The sequence below is a fragment of the Gracilinanus agilis genome, chromosome 2 (assembly GCF_016433145.1).
Source record: "Gracilinanus agilis isolate LMUSP501 chromosome 2, AgileGrace, whole genome shotgun sequence".
Classification (NCBI taxonomy): domain Eukaryota; kingdom Metazoa; phylum Chordata; class Mammalia; order Didelphimorphia; family Didelphidae; genus Gracilinanus; species Gracilinanus agilis.
The window spans coordinates 589,986,136-590,006,817 of NC_058131.1; the positions used below are offsets into that span (position 1 = coordinate 589,986,136).

General features: G+C 40.2%; 1 protein-coding gene across 7 annotated transcripts; it reads right to left on the reverse strand.

The window, feature by feature from the left end:
• Window positions 1-1,345: 1,345 nt before the first annotated feature.
• NR2F2 (nuclear receptor subfamily 2 group F member 2) lies at window positions 1,346-14,117 on the reverse strand. 7 transcript variants are annotated; one of them, XM_044665426.1, is made up of 4 exons: window positions 8,231-8,401; window positions 7,882-8,107; window positions 5,756-6,283; window positions 1,346-2,799 (listed from the first exon to the last, which is right to left on the reverse strand). In XM_044665426.1, exons 1-4 carry the CDS (start codon window positions 8,312-8,314, stop codon window positions 2,525-2,527), a joined length of 1,113 nt encoding a protein of 370 aa, XP_044521361.1. In that variant the 5' UTR covers window positions 8,315-8,401; the 3' UTR covers window positions 1,346-2,524. The 7 variants fall into 7 exon arrangements, with proteins under 7 accessions (XP_044521361.1, XP_044521360.1, XP_044521362.1 ...); XM_044665425.1 differs by having other exon boundaries at window positions 8,210-8,401; XM_044665427.1 differs by lacking the exons at window positions 7,882-8,107; window positions 8,231-8,401 and adding an exon at window positions 13,993-14,117.
• Between the last annotated feature and the right edge of the window lie 6,565 nt (window positions 14,118-20,682).

The window sequence follows — 20,682 nt, forward strand, 5'->3', positions numbered from 1 at the left end:
TGATCTCTATGATGCATGCTTAAAACATAAGAAAACAGGGAATGGCTTTGCTTTGAAATTCATAAATTATAATTTAATGCCAATGATAATTTACAACAAATGGCTGTTTACAAAAAAAAAACTAACATAAAACAAACAAGAAAAATATGCTGTATTAGTTATAAAAACTTAACATCACATGGATACCACTTGCAATAGGAAAAAAAAAACCCTAGATCTAAAAGGTCAGTAATACCTTTTAATAATAATAACATACTAATAATAATAATATGCAGTGGGTCCAATTAAAACTGCCAGAATCACAAATCATACATCATTTTCAATTACAGATGTATCTACTGGAAATAAAGATCAGTATTTAATAAACTTTAGAATTTCCTTCCTTCCTTCCTTCCTTTCTTCCTTCCTTCCACAAAGTAGACTATCATATGGTTGGGGGGGGGGGAACTTAAGAACAAAATTGCAAGCTTTCACACACACAGAGCATCTGCTCCAGATACTCCCCCCAATAAAAGAAAGAAAAAAGAAAAGGATATAAAACCAGAATTGTTACTTCTTCCAACTCAACTTCTCTTATTCTTTCCAAAAAAAAAAAAAAAAAATTGTCTTTTAAGGGCAAGAGCTACTTTGAGCTGCAGAGACTAGAGCTACATAACCACAAGTGTACGTATGTTTATATGTACTTAGCTGCAATGTAAAGTATGCTGATGACCTATGGTCATGTTCTCACAGTCTAATTTTTTTAAAGCAATTCCATTGTATGCTATCATATATACATTTTAAAAAGACTCTTCATGCTAGAAGCTAAATCAGTCCATTTGAAGACCTCTCCACAATAAATGAGAACCACAGAATATTTTTTTAAAAATCACACGCACTTAAAGAAAACTCTTTGCAAACAACTGTCCTATATTTACAATACTGCTATTAGTTTGCTTGAATGATCTTGTGCGTGAATGTCAGAAATGTACAAAAGATTTTCTTCTGATCATAAAATAGATACTGATCTCAAGATTCCTAATACTTTTCACAACAATACCTTTCCTATGCAGGCACTTAAGTGTGACAAATATAAGGGCCTTCTCTGGAAAATCCATTTTTAATTAAAAGGAGGATTACGTGAATAGGGGTGGTTTACCATATCAGACCAGCACTTCCTAAACCAGAGATAAACCATGAACTTCATCTTTACCCTCCCAACCCCAAATTAAACAGGCAAATACACTACTTCATGTTTGAACAAACTTACTGTGAGAGGTAAACAAATCAAGCACCTAGGGCAAACTCTAAGAAAGGTGAGGTGGACTTTTCTCGGATGCAAAGACAGTGGTGACAGCCAAACAAGTTTCAGATATCAAATAATATTTTAATTTCTGAATACTTTCAATTTTCCTTGGAATATAACACACAAAGACTCGACCAAACAGTTCAGTTATTATAACTTTTACAGTATACAGAAATGTTGCACTTAAAAAAAAACCTTCAGTTTTTTAACACAAACTGTAAACTCTAAGATACTGAATCAATCACGTTACCTATAAGTGCCAACAGCGTTATTTTGTCATGCTGATTTCAATGGTATTTTTTTTAAAAAGGGAAAATATCAACAATTATTATAATACAAAGGGTTTGCAAATATACAAACAGATATAGGAGTCTCATAACAATTCAAGATCTATTCGGGACCCAATTCAAATTACAAAAGTTCACTTTTTATTCAAAACTTCAGCTTGTGTCTTGGACACATCCCTTGGCCGCCAATAAATTCCACAGTTCATTCTTTCTTAAAATATAAAAAAAAGCTAGGTTTGTTATGGGGAAGGATTTTTTTTGGGGGGGTGGGAGAGGGTATTTAAGTGTTGTGTGTGGTTCCTTTGGGTCTGTAATTAGAGCTCTCAGCTTCAGCTAAATTTTGGTCACCACTTATAAGTGCGTTTCCATCATTAAGTAGCCTTTTAAAGTTTTATGTCTTCCTATGATATTTTCGTGGACTCAGTTTTAATTCTTGCAGAACATATACTTTAAGGATACACAGTTTTTAAGAAGCCAAGATTATATCAAAAATTATTATAGAACCACAGAATAAACTGGTTTGGAACCAGAAAAATACAAAAAAGAACAGCTATAGGTACATAGACACAGGACAATTAATAATTTGGAAAAAAAAGACTTACTTTCTCCATTCTGCTAATTTTCTCCAAATCTCCTTAAATGCACTTTTAGCGATATTTTAAAAGTTTACCAAAAAAAGAAAAGACTAATTTCCTTTTTTATACAAAAATGATAAGTAGCAAGTTGTTCTGACCAACACAGGAGTTTTTTTTTAATGCATTCTGTAAAAGTTCATTTGACAGTCTTTTTTTTTTTTTTTAAATTCACAGTCCATTAAATTCTTCCCTCTCTTCTTTTAGCAAACTTGTAACATCCTTTTATATCCTTTCTTAACAGAAGGAATTTAAGCAAACAAATCAGTCTTTTGCCTTTTCTTTCTCTCTGTTTCATTCCCCTTTTTTTATTTTTATTTTTATTGAATTGCCATGTAAGGCCAGTTAAAACTGCTGCCAGATAGTAACATATCCCTGATTAGGGTTTCTATAGGGGTTTTACCTACCAAACGGACGAAAAACAATTGCTCTATGACAGAAGAGGAGACAGTGCGAAGGGAAGGAAGGCGAAGCAAGAGCTTTCCAAATCGTGTTGGCTGGTTGGGGTACTGGCTCCTAACATACTCTTCCAAAGCACACTGTGACTTTTCCTGCAGGCTTTCCACATGGGCTACATCAGAGAGACCACAGGCATCTAGAAGAAAGTTAAAAAAAGAAAAAAGAATACACTCATCAGATTAAGAGGTTTGAAATGGGTCACATGAAGTGTGTGTAAAGTGCTTGGTCAAGCATCCTTCAAATTAGATGTTAGACCCCAAAATGGCATTACTAAAAAAATGAGGGGAAAGAGGAAGAAGATCGAGAAAGAGCATTGGACGGTGGTCCTGGTAGATTTTAAAGGCAAATACATTTAATCTCAATGAAATAAAGAATTTCATTGCCCCTGACTCAGAGTTTTGAGACTACTAGGTCACCATAAAAGGGCACTGAAAAGTACAGTAGGTGAATCTAGGGGTACGAAGGGTTCCAAATATCCCACTGTCTACTTGCTCCGTTGCCACTTTTGCTAGAAAATATTTTTTCAGCTTATGTTCATATAGTTAGTTAAGAGCTGGGAGGGGGCAGGGGGAAGGGAAGGAATTTGGAGAACCTACAACCTGGCCCAGTAAAGAGTAATGGCACCCAGGATTTAGCAACAGATTCTCCACCAAAGAAGACAACTCGTTTTTCTCCAGTCTTTGAAACTGATTTAAGTGGCCCTTTAAAACTGATCTTGTCAGTTTAGTCTATTCAGGGGCAGCCATGCAAACTGTGATCTCTCTGTTCATTGGAACTATTTCTATCCCCCCCCTTTTTTTCCCCTCTTCTTCTCCTTCTCCTTCTTCTGCTTCTGCTTCTTCTCTCTCTCAAAACCCCCACATTCACACCCCCACAATAAGCATCCCCTCTGAATATCTACTGGCCACTATGCCCCCTCCCTCTTGATAAGAAAAAAACACAATAAATTCCCTTTAAATAAGAAGCTTCTTTGCTGAGGGAGCACAGGTTGTGACCTGACCTTTCTGTGGCTTACTAGGCAATGGTAAGACTAACACATGCATATTATGCATCATTAAAACCAAGGCTTTTTTTAAAAGAGATCATTGAAATGTATGGATATACTTATACTTATGTATATACATCACATATACAAGGAATATTTAAATTCCTATGATCAGACATTTTAAAAAAATTACTCACACAAGACTTCTTTTTGCATTTGTTATTAAGTATCTATTCCTGGATCAGATAAGAGGAATCTTATTATTATCTAGTTGGGAGGAAATTTTCAGGCCTCACATTTTACAAATAGTAATATAAAATTAAAATGTTGCAACAATATCAGATGTTTGTTTGTTTTCCTAGAAAGACTAGGAGCAAAGCTAAAAATTAAAAATCAAATCCAAAAATAAAAGTCACTTCCATGGTCAGAAATGAGGAGGGAAATGGAATAGGAATATGGGAAGTGTTTATGAATGGTGGGGTATTCATTTCTGTATTTGGGCAGGGAAGGCACCCTAAAATGACAGGCCAATATAAAAAATCCTTGGATGTAAAAGTCACCATTTAACTCTTACTTTACCCCTGTATGGCTCTTTAATTGATTACCTTAAGACCTTAGAAGGTGAAATGGTTGGGGGGGGGATAGTTTTTATGTGTAAAGCAATAATATATAAAAGGAAGCTTGGGTCAGGACCCAGGACCTGGAAGAGATCCAACTAATGACTTGGTTCCCTAGACCCTCTTAAACACAACAAGGAAAGGATTGTGAGTCCTTTTTTACCCCCACATAAACTACATTTCCCACCCCGTTTCCTGATATCAGACTTAAAAACTGTGATGAGTAATTATTTTTCAAGTCCTACCTCAATTTAAATGTTTGTCATCCTGAATTAGAGGACTTTCCCTTCTCAGCTCTGACAAAAGAATTGATTGAAAAAACTTGACAAAATTTCTAGTTGTGCCTCTAATGCACAGTGCCATTATATATAGCCTAGAGTTAGCATGTTTAGCTCAGGTATTGCATAAATTGGAAAGCTGTACATCTCAAAAATAATTTGGCCTCAAGAGTTAATTAATATCAGCGACATTACTCACACAGGTTAAACTACATGCAAACTAATTAGATTTCATAATGCATTCATTACTGTTTTATAACTCGTGCACTATTTATATACAGTTCAAGTAGGCACATACTTTTCCCTTTGAATTATCTGAAAATACCTTGCTTGTTTGACAATTTAGGGCAAGAGGTAGAGATATATAACTATTTAATTACATTTTAAAGCATCATCTGGGCTCTTTCTGGCTTCTAACTAGTACTAAGCCCAATCTGTAACCCTGGTCTATTAGCCTATATATGTATATATATATATATATTTTAAATATATATAAGAATGTGATTAAAAAAAAAACCACTAGATCAGGTTGGATGGGACTACAGCAAGAACTCCTGCAGAGTTAGCATGCAAACTTTTCCCCTGACATCAAAGGAGACAGAGTTGTGAAGTGCCCATATTTTTTTTCCCATGGCAAGGCAGTACTGGAAAAGGGGATGCAATCACTGTCCATGAGGACTGGAAGCATTTTGAAAGAGTCCCTCTGGCCTCTTCAGACTAGGAGGCAGGGAAAGAAGGTAGGTAAAATAGAATGGGGAGAAGTTGGAGAAATGCAGTTCATTCTCACTGCTTATTTGATGTAGTGACCCTTCTCAGCCCAAATGGGAGAGATCCTATACTTAAGGGTCAGCCTAACTGGGCCCTCTGCTAAAGCCTGGGTGGTTTGCCTGAAGCACACTATCCTACAATGCCATTGTTCTTCCAATCTTATTTCCCCAGGCTGCCATTACTCTAAGAGTCTACACGCTAAACAAAGTTTCTATGGGATTCTAGTCACATTTCTCCCCCCCAACCTCCAACACACACCCAAGGGGAGGGGGAAGGGGTAGCGATTGGACTCATGACCCCAACAGGCTCCCTGCCTCATCTCCTCCCATTAATTCTCCCTCCCCTTCCCCCATCTCAACACATGGCGAGGAAGCAAAGTGTGGCCAACACATTGGGCGCTACGCTGTGGCTTTTATGTTTATTTGTTTTCCCTTTGATTCCTACCTGAGGTGAAGAGGACTATGGCCTTTAAACAGCTGTATTCTGCTGAATCAACGTGTAATGCCTTCAGTTTTTCCACTTGCTCCTGGAAGATTCGTATGTGGTCCATAAAGGCGACCACTCGGTCAGCAGACATTGGCGAGGCATGAAGGCCAGCCGCTGCCAGGAGCGGGGCGACGTGGAGGGGCATGGAGCATTGGGCAGCATTGAGCACAAACAACTCACTCCAGGTCAGCCGGAGCAGAGCTACCTGGTCTGTGATCTGGAGGTCTGGGAAGAAGGGAATATTCCGGGCCCACTCCACTGCGCTGAAGAGCATCCGAGCTGCCAGTTCACAAATGTTCTCAATGCCCATGATGTTGTTGGGTTGCATGCACTGGCTGCCAAAGCGGGACGTTGGGTAGGGCTCAGCTCGGAGAAGCAGGGATATATATCCGGATAGGTAGGAATGGCAGTTGAGTGGGTCTCCATTTGTCAAGGCGAACTGACCATGAGTTGGCTGTGTGGGTGGCATTCTTCCCCTCTGGACGGCTGCAGTGAATAAAGAAGAAACTACAGCAATTAATACCTGAATTGGTTGGGTTATCTCAAAAGATTCAAGAGTAAGTTTTTGTTGCGTTTGTTTTGTATTGTATTCTCCACTCCCAACCTCCACCACTATTAAAAAGTCAGATCAGAGTACCCTGTTATTTCCAGACAGATTTCTCTGCTTGCAAACACGTGAGAGAGAGAGATCTGGGAATCTGCTTGCTTTCTGACTGATTAAAGTCAAACCAACACAGAGGCTACATAATGTTGTATACTTGCCTAAGTGCTCCTGCTTGGAGCTGGGGTAAGAACCCAGACTGTTCACTTCCTAAACACACCCGGCTGCTTTTGTGTTTTCTCTCTTATGAGAGGAATGTGTCATTCTCAGGGCATTTTTCTTCTTTACAACTAAACATCTGATATTTCTTATTGATTGGGGGAGGGGAGAGCGGGAGGGGCTGAGGGGGAGGGGGAGACGTTCTTTCAAAATACACAGTGCTCGCCCCAAACGGCCTTTATTGACTTTCGAATAATCCTTCCAAAAAACACACACCCCAACCAGACCACTGCAAGAGAAATGCATTATTATTTAAAACCACGTCTATCAACTGATCAGTGAATTGAGGGCCTTTCTTTTGGTTAATAAATTTACATGGAGAGAAGGAGAGAGAGAAAGAGAGGGGGGAAGAGAGGGAAACAGAGGGGAGGGAGTGAGCGAGCGAGCGAGACACGAGAGAGATTAGAAAGGATCGCCTGAGAGAGGCAGACACGGAGAGGGCGAAAGGGAGCGAGAGAGTGTTGCTAAAATGTTTTTGATTTATATTTGTTATTTAACGTATTACAAGGTTAGTTGCTCTTGCAGAAACACAAAGAAAACAAGGCGATCCCTAACCCTTAACCTACATAACAGCGCTCAGGCACTAAGCACGCCATTGGAAAACTAGAGCTCACATTTCTCGTCTAATTTTATATCACAAAGACCCAACTTGCCCAGAGCGAAAGCAGCCACGAATGGCCTTTTCCCCAATCCTACCATGTTCTCTCTCCTTCCAAAAGTGAAAGAAAAAGAAAACAACACAGGTATTTTTTAAAAAAGCAGAATGCTAATCCACGGAGGATCAAATGAGACCTGTACACTGTGTTAATACAGTGAAGTGCATAAAATTGTCATTGTAATTTGAACCTCCTGTACAAAAGTATAATCTCAGGTTAAGTTTTTTTTTTTTTTTTTTTTTTTTTTTTTAATCGGGAGGAGGGGTAGGGAGGGATATATGTTGAACATGCAAGAAAACAAGCCAACGGGGGTTGGGGGTGGGGGTGGGGGAGTAAACCAGACTTAAACAAAAATCCCCAAACAAAACACCCCATCATATCCCTTTCACAGAGTCGAATTAAAATTCAGTTCCGATCAATGAAAACAAAATCAAAACAAGGTTGGGGAGGGGGGGAGAAATCAGTTGGAATGCTGGAAAAAGCATGCAGTTTTTTTTCCATCTGAGTTTTTTTTTTCTCTCTCTCGGTTTAATTACTTAAAGACCGATTTAAAAAAAAATACAAAAGGCAGTGAACTGTAAATTGGAAAACAAATGAAATCCCAATACCTTCCCGTCTCATGCCAACTTTGAGGCATTTTTTGAGGCGGCAGTACTGACACTGATTGCGGTGGTGCTGGTCTATAGGACAGTTCCTGTTGGCACGACAAGTGTAACTCAGGTTCCTCCTTACACTCCTCTTGAAGAAACTCTTGCAACCCTCGCAGGTAAACTGGCCATAATGTTTGCCACTAGATTTGTCCCCACAAACCACACACTCAATGTGCTGCTGTTGCTGCTGCTTGTCCCCGGCTTGGCTCTGCTGGCTGGGCTGGTTGGTCTGGGCTGGAGTGCTGGGGGGGCCCCCTTGGCCCGGAGTTTGCGGGGTGTGAGGGGCCCCGGCTGGTGGTCCTTGTACTGGAGGTGCTTGCGAAGGTTGAGTTCCCTGGTTTCCTGGTACATCGTCTTGGGGGTCTCGCCACGCACCAACTACCATTGCCATATCTATCGGACACCGTTTCCAAACTTCCTGTTCCCCTTTCTTTCTCTCGGGCTCTCTGGTCTTTCTCTCTCTCTCTCTCTTTTTCTCTCTCTCTTTCTTTTGTGTGTGTGTGTGTGTGTGTGTGTGTGTGTGTGTATGAGTGTGTCTGGGTGTGTGTTTTTTTTGGAAAGTTTGTTTGTTGCTTTTCTTGCTTTCAGATCAGCTTTGGCGGTTTTCGGGGGGCTTTAAAAAGGAGTAGGGGAGGGGAGAGGGAAGGGGGAGCGCAAATATCTGCAAAATGTGGAGATCGAGGGAGGGGAGGGGGGAGATGGAAGTCGATTGTCTGGCTTCAAGACAGAAGTAGAAAAAAATCTCTTCAAAGATCTCTCTCTCTCTCGCTTGCTTTCTCTCTCTTTCTCTCTCACTCTCTCTCACTCTCTCACTCTCACTCACTCACTCTCTCTCTCAAAGCTATTCTGTAGCAGAGGAGTTGGAGGAGGAGAGGCGACTGTCTGGGGGCCAAGTCCAGGGCAGCTCACAGTCAGCCATTCAGGAAAGCCATCAAAATAAGAATGAATAAAAGATTAAAGATTACACACACAGGGGCGAAAAAAGACACAACTACAAGACTTCGTTCGGTGCAGGAAGCCGACGGTCTCGCCGGAGCTTTTTTCAAGTCCAGGGGTATAACCATGAAAGTGATCAAATTCTTGCTTTGGCTTCGGCTCCTGCGCGATGGGTTAGTCCTGCCGCTCGTGGTGCCGCCGCCGCCGTCGCCGCCGCCGCCGCCGCTCGTCCTGCTGCTTCCCTAGCTCGCTTGTTGTTGCTGCTGCTGCTGCCGCCGCCGCCGCCGCCGCCGCCGCCGCTGCCGCTGCTGCTCCTCCTCCTCCTCCTCCTTGCTCCTTCTAGCGAGTGGTTCTAGCGCCGCTGGTTCAGACACATAGGGAAAGAGTCAACTCTCCAGCAGCAGCGGGGATAATGATAAAAGAGAGAGAGGAGGGAAGATCACAACCTAGAAGAACATCCTTCATGCGCAAAAAAAAAAAAAAAAAAAAAAAAAAAAAAAAAAGCCACACAACACAGCACACAGAGAAGGCAACTCAGGGAGGGAGGGGGAAAAAAAGAGGGAGGGGGGAGAGAAAAGAACAGAGAATCAAAGTGATCAAATATGCTAAAAAGGGGGGTTAGGGAGTGAATGCGATTTATAGGCGCCGGGGCTGGCAGAAGTGGTTTCTCTGCGATCAGCTCACTGAGCTCTCTATATAGTGAACTTTGACACGACTGCTGCAACTTAGCACACGTTACCATGGCGACCACTCGCCTTATAAGGCAACAGACTGTGTTTGACTGGTCAAAAGCTCTCGGACCGCCCCTTCCCCCTCATTGGCCAAATGAGCCTTGTGCTGCCTGGTATGGCTGCCAGAGAGAGCTGCCCGGTCCTAAAGGGAGATGAGTCTCAGGCAGTTCGCTTCAGCCTTCCCTCCTCCCGCTTGCAACAGAGGGGGCGGGGGAGAGGATAGGGGGAAAGAAAGGCTTTGGGGAGCGGGGGTGGTAGTGAGGTGGGGAGGGAGAAGCCCCGGCTAAAGGGATTATTTTTTGCACCCCTTCCTCCTTTTTTGCACCCCTCCGCCCCCCCCCCATCAAAGCTCGAATCGGAGATTTTATCAAAGAAGAGAGAAACAGCTAAACATGCATGCAAAATAGTACTAAAAAGCTATTTGTGAAGCATTGCAAATAAGACATTCCCCCCTCAATATACAGACGCCACAAAACCATTTTCAGGAAGAATTTGGGGCTTTCAACAGATTTTTTTTGAGAGTGTCAGGGAGGAAAAGTTACTTGCATTTTTTTTTTTAAAGTTCGAGGAACTTGGGGAGAGAGGAGGCAAATGAAGGGAGTTAGACAAGGGAATGAAAATGACGTTGGCTACACCAGGTGATTGGCCACTATTCTAATAAATACCTCTAATCAATTGCTATATTTGTTGTGGTTTAAAAATATATATAATGTTCAGTTCTGTTTTTTTCTTTTAGGGTTAAAGTTTCACAGGTATGTGGAACATGAACTTTTAATTGCTCAGATAAAGTATATATATATACATATATACCCCCAAAAGGTAATTACATTTCACTGCCATCATAATGTTAAAAATACATTTCCTGAGCTTTATCCACTATCACATATTTAAATAACTGTAAAGCAGGGATGGCAAATTAAAGTGGGCAACAGTCTGTTTAAGAGGAGGAAAAAGGTCTTTCTGACTGAATGATGTGATGGTTATTTCTAACGCATCTACTTTATCTTCCTCTCATATCAATGTATATATACATGCACGCACATACATGTCTGAAAAATCCATGTATCATAAATACATCTGTCAATGTATAAGGACAAAGACTTCAGAGAAACTGCTTCTAGATTACAGAATAGTTGACTAAAGAAGTCATTGTTTCTCGATTTTTCCCTAGCCTTCAAATAACCATTAAAATCCTCTAACAAGAAGAGATCTGTAGTGGAATTCAAAATAATATCAACATATACATATCTTTCTGGGCACCCACATATGCAATATTAAGAAAAAGAGGGTTTAGATCAGTAAAATCAATTTAATTCAAGTATATATTATAGTCCTCAGTTCTGTTGTGCAAAAATAATTCAAGATAGTTGTTTCTGTGTGCCAGTGTGAGCATTGTTTTTTAAAAAAGACTCAAACATATATCTTACAGGATTTCCCCAGGACGCAATATATTTCAATTTATTAACCTTTCTGTTTGCTTTCCACGAAGCAGTGGTTCATGATTATTACATATTTATAGGTTAAGATTGTGACTCAACAACACAGATTCTTTACTCAAGAGAAACACACTAAATAGGTAAGCCAACCAAGTATATACAGTTAAAAATGTGAATAGTTAAAAACATGGAGAACCAAGAGATATAAATACATCATATAAACAAATTAATTAATAACTAAAAAAGAAGCATCTTTGGTATATAAGTAGCCGCAGGGATTGGGGATGTCTAGACTAGCCTTTCTGCTACCATCATCCCACCCACCCCCTATTTTCTCCAACACTCACAAACCTGGATCTACCTGTACTTTGCATTAAATACCTTGTCCACATACACATAGACAATAACAGAAAGGTAAAGAATAAAGATGGTAAAAATTCCACTTTTTCCTCCTGTATATCTCTCAAGTCTTTCCTTAACTCAACCCACATTCTCTTGCCGCTATCACATATTTCACTAAAGCCCCAGGTGCTCAGATTATTTGAAAGTTGTAAAAAACCTCTATAGTGGACACTAAACTATCACAAACCTGGTAGGTAATGAGATTGCCCACACTGAGAGGTACCGACGGTCACAGCCAAAGCCAAGCTGGGAAATTCCAATTGATTAGAGCAACAATATAACTTTCACTTTTAAAAAAATGACACGATAGGTGGGAAAGAAACAAAATTAGGGGAATAGGGAAATGGTTTTTTAAAAAAAAACTTTATAATTTCAAGAGTCACTGATGGTATTTACACATTTCGAAATTTTAGGGAGAGAGCTTTTGTCTATTACTTCTAATACAAACCTGTAGTGGGGCTAAGGTTTAGATAGGACAAGATGAAGGGGATTCCCATTTTAACTTAATAAAGGATTAGAATAATTGATTACAGGGAGACCTAAATTCTTTCTTCACAACTACAGATATCTTCACAGTAAGATGATCTTTTAAAAACATACACCAGAATAACAGGTTGAATAAGAGATCACCTCATAAATCCATTTAGAATTTTTTTGAAATCTCAAGTATTTTATAGTCTGATTGCTTCAGTCTTAAAGAATCGCCCATTATTAAGTACTTGTTCATTGGAGAATACAGCTACGTAAATATAACAAACCGATACTGTCTTACTATTTATTTAGAAACACTAACTTTTATATTTTGTTGAGAACATAGAAGAATATGCTTATGAACTGTAGCTAATTTTATTGAATAAAAAAGATGAGAAGAACCAAGGCAAGGAAGGGTAGAGGGTGGATTTTGAAACGTCTTCATTAGAGGCACATCAGCTGAGAAAAGACATCTCCAAAAAGCTGAATTTTGAAAGTGATACCATTGTTATTGTTGTTATTTTTAAAACCCTCCTTACCCTTTTTTATTGCAGATGTAAATTTATTTTAATGAGAAGAGTGGTAAGCTTTAATTTAAAGAAAGTTGGGATAACATCTGTGTAATTCTTAAAAAAAAAAAAAAAAAAAAAAAAAAAGGGAATGCATTTTCCTGGTTGAAAGTCGCCTAACAGTGCTGTAATTCTTTGCAGATTAAATCGCAATATGAAGACAACATCGAACAAATACCGAGTTTCACTCTGAACTCAGTGGAAACCAGTTACGTCTAACAGAATTCATTGAATTCCTCTTCTCCCTGAATATAGGATGTGTGTGTTTTTCTCTTCCACCACACTGAAGCACCATGAATAGGGAAAGTGGCTCCTATTGTGTCCCTCTGAACTTCCAAGTCAATGCAATTTTTAACCACTGGCTTGTGGTACTTTGAAAATCACCAGGGGCTGTCAGAGTTGGGTCCTCTGAAAAATTTACAGTGCTAAATCAGAGCATATGCTGTGAGGGAAAAAATTGCTTAAGATTGGAGCAAGTACAGTATCTGTCTGCCCCCTAGTGTAAGGCTCTTATCTGCCTAAAATTCAACTTTAAAAGAAAAGGCTCTCTTAAAGGGAAACGACTTTTGGCTCACGTATGCATACGAGAATGAAACTTCTGTTCGTTATAATCTGATTAATTCTTAAGGATTTAAAATTAATTGGCTTGGGCATTGCTGAACTGGACCATACGATTTTAACCTCTGCGTTCACCACGCCAATGCTGAATAGGGGTGTTTTTTTTTTTTTTTTTTGGACTGGGTTTGTGTGCCTCCCACCCCCCACCCCCTTTTCTCTCTTTCTTTCTCTCTCTCTCTTCCACTCTCCCTCTCTCTTTTTAAAATGAGGAACCGTTCCTTGAATGTTTTGTTCAGAGCAGCACATTGCTTCTTTAAGTCAGATCTGCGCGGTTGCAATAAAGAGCAAAAAAGATAAATATTTGCTTTAAAGCTGCAAGCAAACTTCACCACACCTCCCGATGGTGAGTACCCTTCTTCTTGCAATTGTACTACTAGCTTGAAAAGAAAGCTTTCCTTTCGAGCTGGCGTTGCGGATAACAACCAGCCAGTCTCGACTTTTTTCTAGTATTGCTGTCAGTTGCACAAGGTTGCAAAATTAAGTGCAGTTTTAAATGTAACAGTAAATTTTGATACTTAGTGCAAGCCTGGCACTTCGTTTGCTATATAAACCGAATAGTCTGATGCCTGGAAATACAAAAATTTAGTGGGCTGGCTCTTATTTTTGCATTATTTTAGGAAATGAGTGTATACAGCACAGTTCTTAGTATTAGATTCAATCATATTTTGGCAGCTTTGCAATTTCGTCCTCCCCCCCCCCCCCCCACACACACCCTAGGACACATGTAATAAAATATAGCAATGCATTGGATATACTTCCCTTCTCCTTCCCCAACCCCCTTAAATCCATTATTAGCCATAACACACGTTAGCAAACAGGTTTTTAAAAAAGCATGAAGTAATATAAAATCACACACAGTACAATAAGAAAGTGAAAAAGAAGAAAAAAAACTATAAGTAAACATACCAAAACCATATTTGCCTTGTTCAAGGTCCCAAACCGCTTGCATCTTCCTTCTAAACTGGAATAACTCTCCTTTAGTTTGGCAGGTGAAATAAACGCTTTGTTTGGCCCCTCAAAAGATGTGTCTTTGGTAATTAAAGAGATTCTCCTTCTTGGTATTTATCTAAGCGATTGTGCAAACTGATAAAAAAGTAGGCTATAGCCTTCAGGGAAAAAGAGGAAAGGTGAAAGAAAAGATCTTCAACCTAAGGGAAGTGCTTTCCATGTATTATTAGCTTTCAGCCTTGGAAAATACTGAACACTAACTTTACACAGACAAGGTTTCAGGGAGCTTTGTACATAGCTGCTGAGGAATGCACGCCTCGCCTTTAAGAAAAATCCCCCAAACCCAAGGTAGGGAGATGCCTTGAGTGATCCTTGTCTCTCATCTCATTCCTTAGAAGGAAGAGTGCGTTGCTACACCTTGTTTGGGGCTGGAAAGACGAGACTTTAAAAAACACCCGTCCAATTGAAAAAAATCTCCCAACTTAATGAGTTTAGTCGTAGGATGTATGAAATGATTTCGAGCCTCAGCAGAAAACCGCAAACAACTATAGGCGATATTGCAAAGAAAGATGAACACTGGCACAGCAAAATTACACTGTTTGGGGTCGGGAGGGATGTAGGCTAATCCTAAAGCAAGTTGGGAAAAAACTGAGCTAGGGGGGGAAAACACATCACAGCAGAGTGGCAGATCCCCCTCTCCCTCGATCAAAGATAGAACTTTAAATGGGGGTCAACATTTTTCAGAGGAATCCGTTTGAACACTCATTTCTGCTCTTAACTCAAGCCACCAAAGAGATTTTTTCCCCCTTTTGGATTCACTCCCCACACATACACCTCCATTTTATAACTTCACAAAATAGGAAATATTTATTTTTTGATGATGCATTTGAGAGACATAGTACTATGCTTATTCTATGACCATAAAAATGAATACCTATTAATCCTATCACCCCTCCCCCGCAAAAAAACAAAACCCTGATGTAGAACCACTAACACAGTAGAAGAAGAAAATTCAGACTAAATTATATTGCGTTTGGCAGTCTAATACAGCTTTAACTAATGGATTTTTTTTTGTTTTGTTTTAAGAGAAGAATAATGGTGAAACATGGATCTTTTATTTTAGGAAACTGTTATGGTAAGATGTATGTCAGACTTGACAAATGGAACAAACGTTCCTCCACTGTTTCTTGTCCTTGTCTTAAACAGGAATTAAGTTAAACACAGTGCTGAATGTTAATTACATGTTTACTGGCTAATGAAAATTACAAATGGTTTTGCCACCTCAAACAATAATGAAAACTATGAAGACACTGTAATTATATACTTTGAGGAAAATAACTCAGAATATTGATCATAAGAAGTGTAAATCTTTTTTTAAACTATTCATTAATACCATAAATATGGTCTACAAAAGTTTTCTTTGTGGTTTGCATAATCAGTATAAGAAACGGATGGGGGGGGGGTTGGTTCTGAAAAAGGTGCTGAACTATTTCCAATGGTGTACACTTCTGTAACTCTCGGGTCTTCCCACTCCCACTTCCCCCCCCTCTCCCTTGCTCCCGCCACACCTCTGTCCCTCCCCCTTTGCTCCCAGGAGGTCGGGGGAGAATTATGAAGGTGTGATGACAAGCATTGAGGTTACAGTTCAGGTCGAAGTGATGTCATCCCCTGCTTTCTCCTCTCCCCCTCCTTCCCCCAATCATCTCCATAAGGTTCCTGCCCTGAAGCTGAGCATCGCTTTCTTATCCAGGTCGACTAAGTCGGTCATTCTCTGGGATAACTTGGCGTTTAGTTGGACGAGATATACTGGGGAACTCACTGAGGCACAGCGAAGGAACCTTGGGGAGCTTTAGATCTCCATCAAAGGTGGAGTTGGTAGTTCATTTCAAAAGAAAAAAAAAAAAGGTAAAGTGACAAGTCTCCCAAGAGCCAGCTAAATTCCCTCCCCCCTCCCTTTTTTTTTTTTTCCTAAACTTTGGCCCAACTTGTAGTGATAGCTGCCACTCTGATCTCCAGGGTCAAAGGTGAGGACTACCCCAACTCTAAAAGCCTGCGAATGACCGAGTTGGAAACCAGGGCTGCAATCTTAATAACCATAATGACCCAATGATTAAGGGAAGGCTTGTGAAATGTGGATTGGGAAGAGGGGTGTTGGAGAGTGGTCACAAAACCAAAAGTAGTGGGTTTATTTTATTTAATTTTTTAAAAAATAAGAGCAATATTAAGGATTTTTTTTTTAAAGTGCTCTATGGTTGTGAGACTGGATTCTTCTTTTTCCTGAGAATTCCCAAGGCGCTGGTCTTTGTCTTAGAAGGAATGGAGTTTCTGAATGGTGTGAAAGGGACAGAGAGGGTCGCTTCAAATCGATTTTACTTGTCCTTTCTGTCTTTTCGGATCAACGCCCTTCAATGGACACAGAGGTGCTCTTTCAACCAAAAACTTGTGCGACATTTTCTGCCTGTATTGGTGCTAAATACAATAAACGCTGGGCAGATTTTTTTTTTCCTCCAAAGCAAGAAAGCACCCTAATTAAATTGTTTTATATGGACAGTCAAGACAGACCAATTAAGTATGCATTAGTATAAAGATATATTCTTGAGATAAGGGCGCTTTAGAAAACACTTCCAGAACAAAAGATAGAATTGTAGATGGGGTAAATGTTTTACCCCTTGAAGACTCTCACACCTTTTCCCCTTCCCCTTAGTATCCATTCATTTATTTACTTATTTACTAATTTACTTATCTATCTATCTATCTATCTATCTATCTATCTATCTATCTATCTATCTATCTATCTATCTATCTATCTATCTATCTATCTATCTATTTATTTATTTATTCCAGACCTGCAGAGGAACTAGAGTGCTCTACAGGGGCTAAGTCGGTTGTCCTACCAGTTAACAGGTGACGAGGAAGGTGAAGGCGTTTCTGCCTTCCAGGGTCTTGGTCTCCCCCCACCCCCGCCCCCCTTGTATCCTCAGACTCTGAGGTACATAGATAGCGATTCATTTCCTTCGGGAATCACAGATCAGACCATTTTACTTGGTCATGGTTGGAGTGTCCCTGAAGAGCGCTGGAGAGGTTATAGTCCTGTGCACCATTTTTGATGAGGCTAAGGCTCTTGGGGGTGGGTGGGAGGACGGGAAAAGCAACCAGACCATTAGTCCAACAAGGTCTTCCTTTGCAGGAGAATCATTTTTTTTTGGGGGGGGAAGTGGGGGAGATTGGGAGATAAGTGGCTTCGGATGAGAGGAAGGAAATGGTAGGGGGATAATGCAACCTTTTTTTTTTTTTTTTTTAATCATTCCCCAGACTATAGTCTTGTTTTCCCATTATTTAGAAGAAAGTGTAGATGGCTGGAACACCTTGGAATGAACCTGGCTTCTCTGAGGTTGGAGATGATCTCTGCGTTAGAAATTAAAACACCTACCCCTTTCAAGGCTGTAACTTGATTCAGGGGAGGTTTGCTTGGGATAGGGATGGGAAGGACCAAAAGGTTAGTGGTAGGGGTAGGGGTGTGGGAGAATAGTTATGCAAAGCTGAAGCTGGACTTGATTCTTAGACCTCTGGATGCCCCCCCCCCTCCTCCCTTTCCTTTCTTAATTCCTAACAGAAGAATTAGAGAGAGAGAGAGTAGGGCAGGTAGGGGGTGGAAGTGGGGGTGGCACCTGCAAAAAGGAAATGAACGGTTTTGAAAGGTGGTTCCGAAGATATCCATTTTATACCAAGGCTTTGAAAGTGTTGGAAGATCAGAGAGGAAGAAAAAGGGAAAAGGCAGCAGGGAGGAGAGCTGGAGTTTTCCCTTCTCATGGAATAATTCAGCCCTTGCATAGGTGGCTTAATGTCAAAAGTAAAAAGGTTTAAAAGACTTAAGGGGAAAAAAAAGCAAGTTCTTCCCTTTGCTGGTTCCATTCGAACATAAATCAGAGCCCAGAAGTGGAAGAGAAGAACTCATCTAAACAGAGCTCAGCAGTCTCCTCCTGGACAATGGGAACCTCCTGTTGGGCTGGGTATTGATCAGGAGAGGAGCTGAAGATGTCACCACACTAAATATTTACTGATCACACACAAATAGCCGGGACTTGAACGATTTTCTCCTGTGAGGAGAGCGCAGAGAGAAGGGTAAATCATTTTATTAGTGTGTATAAAGCAAAGAGCACACTCTGGGTTGGAGTGTTTTAAGATGTGTCTTCAACGGGATGAAAAGAGTTAGAAAATCGATATGAAGTGATTAGAAGCCCCCATAGTGACAAAGGCGCAGGGAGTTTCATAGATTTGGCTATACCAGGAGCGGGGGTGAATCAAGAGAGGAAGGGGAGGAACCCTTTCACCCCCTCCAAGGAAAAATATTATTAGCCTTTCTTCTTCCTCCCCTGGACAGCAAAAGAAGGCTAGGAAGACGCTGGCAAGGAGAATCCTAAAATTTGCAACCAAGACTCATAAGTGGACGCAGGGATGTAAAGGCATTAAAAAGGCAGAGAGTGGCTAGGATAGGGAGAGAAGTCTCATAAAAGCCAGGGTTTACTAGAGGGTCTGGAAGTATTGTGACGGGAGGTGGGAGTGTCAATAGCAACAAAGCCTAGGAATAAATGCCTGGGACATTTGAAAAATGACTCGAAATGATTCGACATTGACACGAAAAAATATAAGTCAAAGGAAAGGATTCTAGATATACTTAAAAAAAAAGCAACCGAGAAGACATTCAATCCTCACCCCATCCCACAAAACAAATAGGTCTCATAAAACAGGTATAGCATCCTCCTCACCCCCATTTCGACTAAAAGGGCACAGCAATTCTCCACACCAACTATAAGACCCAAATCTTTGGCACTTTTCTCATTGATAACGTCTTCCCTTTCAACTTCCCCTTCTTACTTGGAGCCCCCCTCCCACCTCCAACGACAGCTCAGTCAATATTTCTTAATATGAACAAACGCCCCTGCCCCGCTGTGACTCTTTCCCTTCGAGAGCCTTCAAGCGCAGGAGCAGACAGGGAGCAAGGGAACTCCTCAGGGTGGGATCAAAGCAGACTACCCATTCAGTTTCCAGGTATTGGGAGGGATGGAGGAAAAATCGCTTAAATCAGGCACTAGCTCTCTGAATCTAGATAGCGACATGGCAGCAGGCAGGCTAAAACCTCCCCAGCGAAGCCCGGGCCAGTCCACAGGGCAGGAAATCAGGTTTGGGTAATTAACCTAAATCCTAGTGATGAAAACCCTTTTCTTACTACAAGACTCAGATGCAGAGGGGGCAAATTGATGGAAGCGCAGCAACTTTTAAGGAAAAGGCTTGCTCGCTGAACTTAGCAAGGCTTCCTGAATGTTTTTCTGGTAAGGAGAGAAAACCCTTATCCGAAAAAAGAAAGCAGCAGGACTGATGTGAAAATGGCTTTTCACTTCCATAAGTGCTAGTGTGGCTACTGTAAACAAACCTTGAAGTTAGAAACAGCTGCAAATAATCAACTGGCCACTAATTTCTGGGTAAAGGGAGGGGGATGGGAGTAAAGCAGAGAGGGAGGGGAGTATTGCCTTTTTATTTTACTCCTCCGACCTTCCTCTCCAATTCTGTTCTTTTCCCAAAGATGTTACTGAAGATATTTTAATTTTATTTTTAATGTTTTATTGGTTGATTTATTAATAGTATTTTTGGGCCAGGAGGAATCAATGCATATATTCCTGGTTGGTTCATCAGAGCAACAGGAAAGATAGGTCCAGATCCAATTAACAGTTTTCCATAGCTAGAGTTTCCCTCCCCCTTCCCCCCCCCCCAGAATCCCAGTGGATTAGAGCAATATGTTCAGGTGTGAGGCAATGAGTGCCTATAACTCCTTTCACTATAATCGTATAACCTCTTTACCTAATTCTTTAGATTGGAGATAGGAAGACTCTGACCTTGAGGTTGTAAGGAGCTTGGTCTCATTAACCCTTCCTAGTCCAAGACAGAACTAAGGTTAACCATACTAATCTACAAAAAGGGACTGCTGAAAAGGAAAGGAGAGGTCAGCAAGCAACAGTGAACTCAGTCCACTTGAAAGATTTTTTTTTTAGTTTTCTGTCCTGCTCTTCTCCCCACCCAAAGTATCAATATAGATTTCCATTAAAAGAAACAATGATATTTTTCATTATTAAAAATATATATGAAATGTATTTTAGGTATCAGAAAATATTATTCAGTAAAACTTATTTTAGCTGAATGTCATATTAAGTGTTTTTTATGTTTCTAAAATGGATATAAGTCAGTTCCACCTATGTGTTAGTTGGGGGGAGGTGGTTAAAAAGCAAGACACATTTACACTTTTTCCATTTAAGTAAGGCTAATTTGGCATCTTGTCAATAGCCAAATTATAGCTATAAATTCTGAATGTGATTATAAAAATATGTTACATCGACATCAAGCCTGGTGACACTATACTAGATAGTTATACTAAAGTTATATGACTATATATAAACCCATGTTCCCAGAGATTAACACATGCATCTGTGTGTACATATCTAGCTAATGGAAAAGTTTTTTAAAAATTAATATTCACATATTCATGCTTTGTGGATTATGTTGTCTATACATCTGAATAGAAACCATACACATAAGCATGTATGTATAGATAAAAAATGAGACTCTATGAAAATATTTTGAAAAGATCTCTTCCAA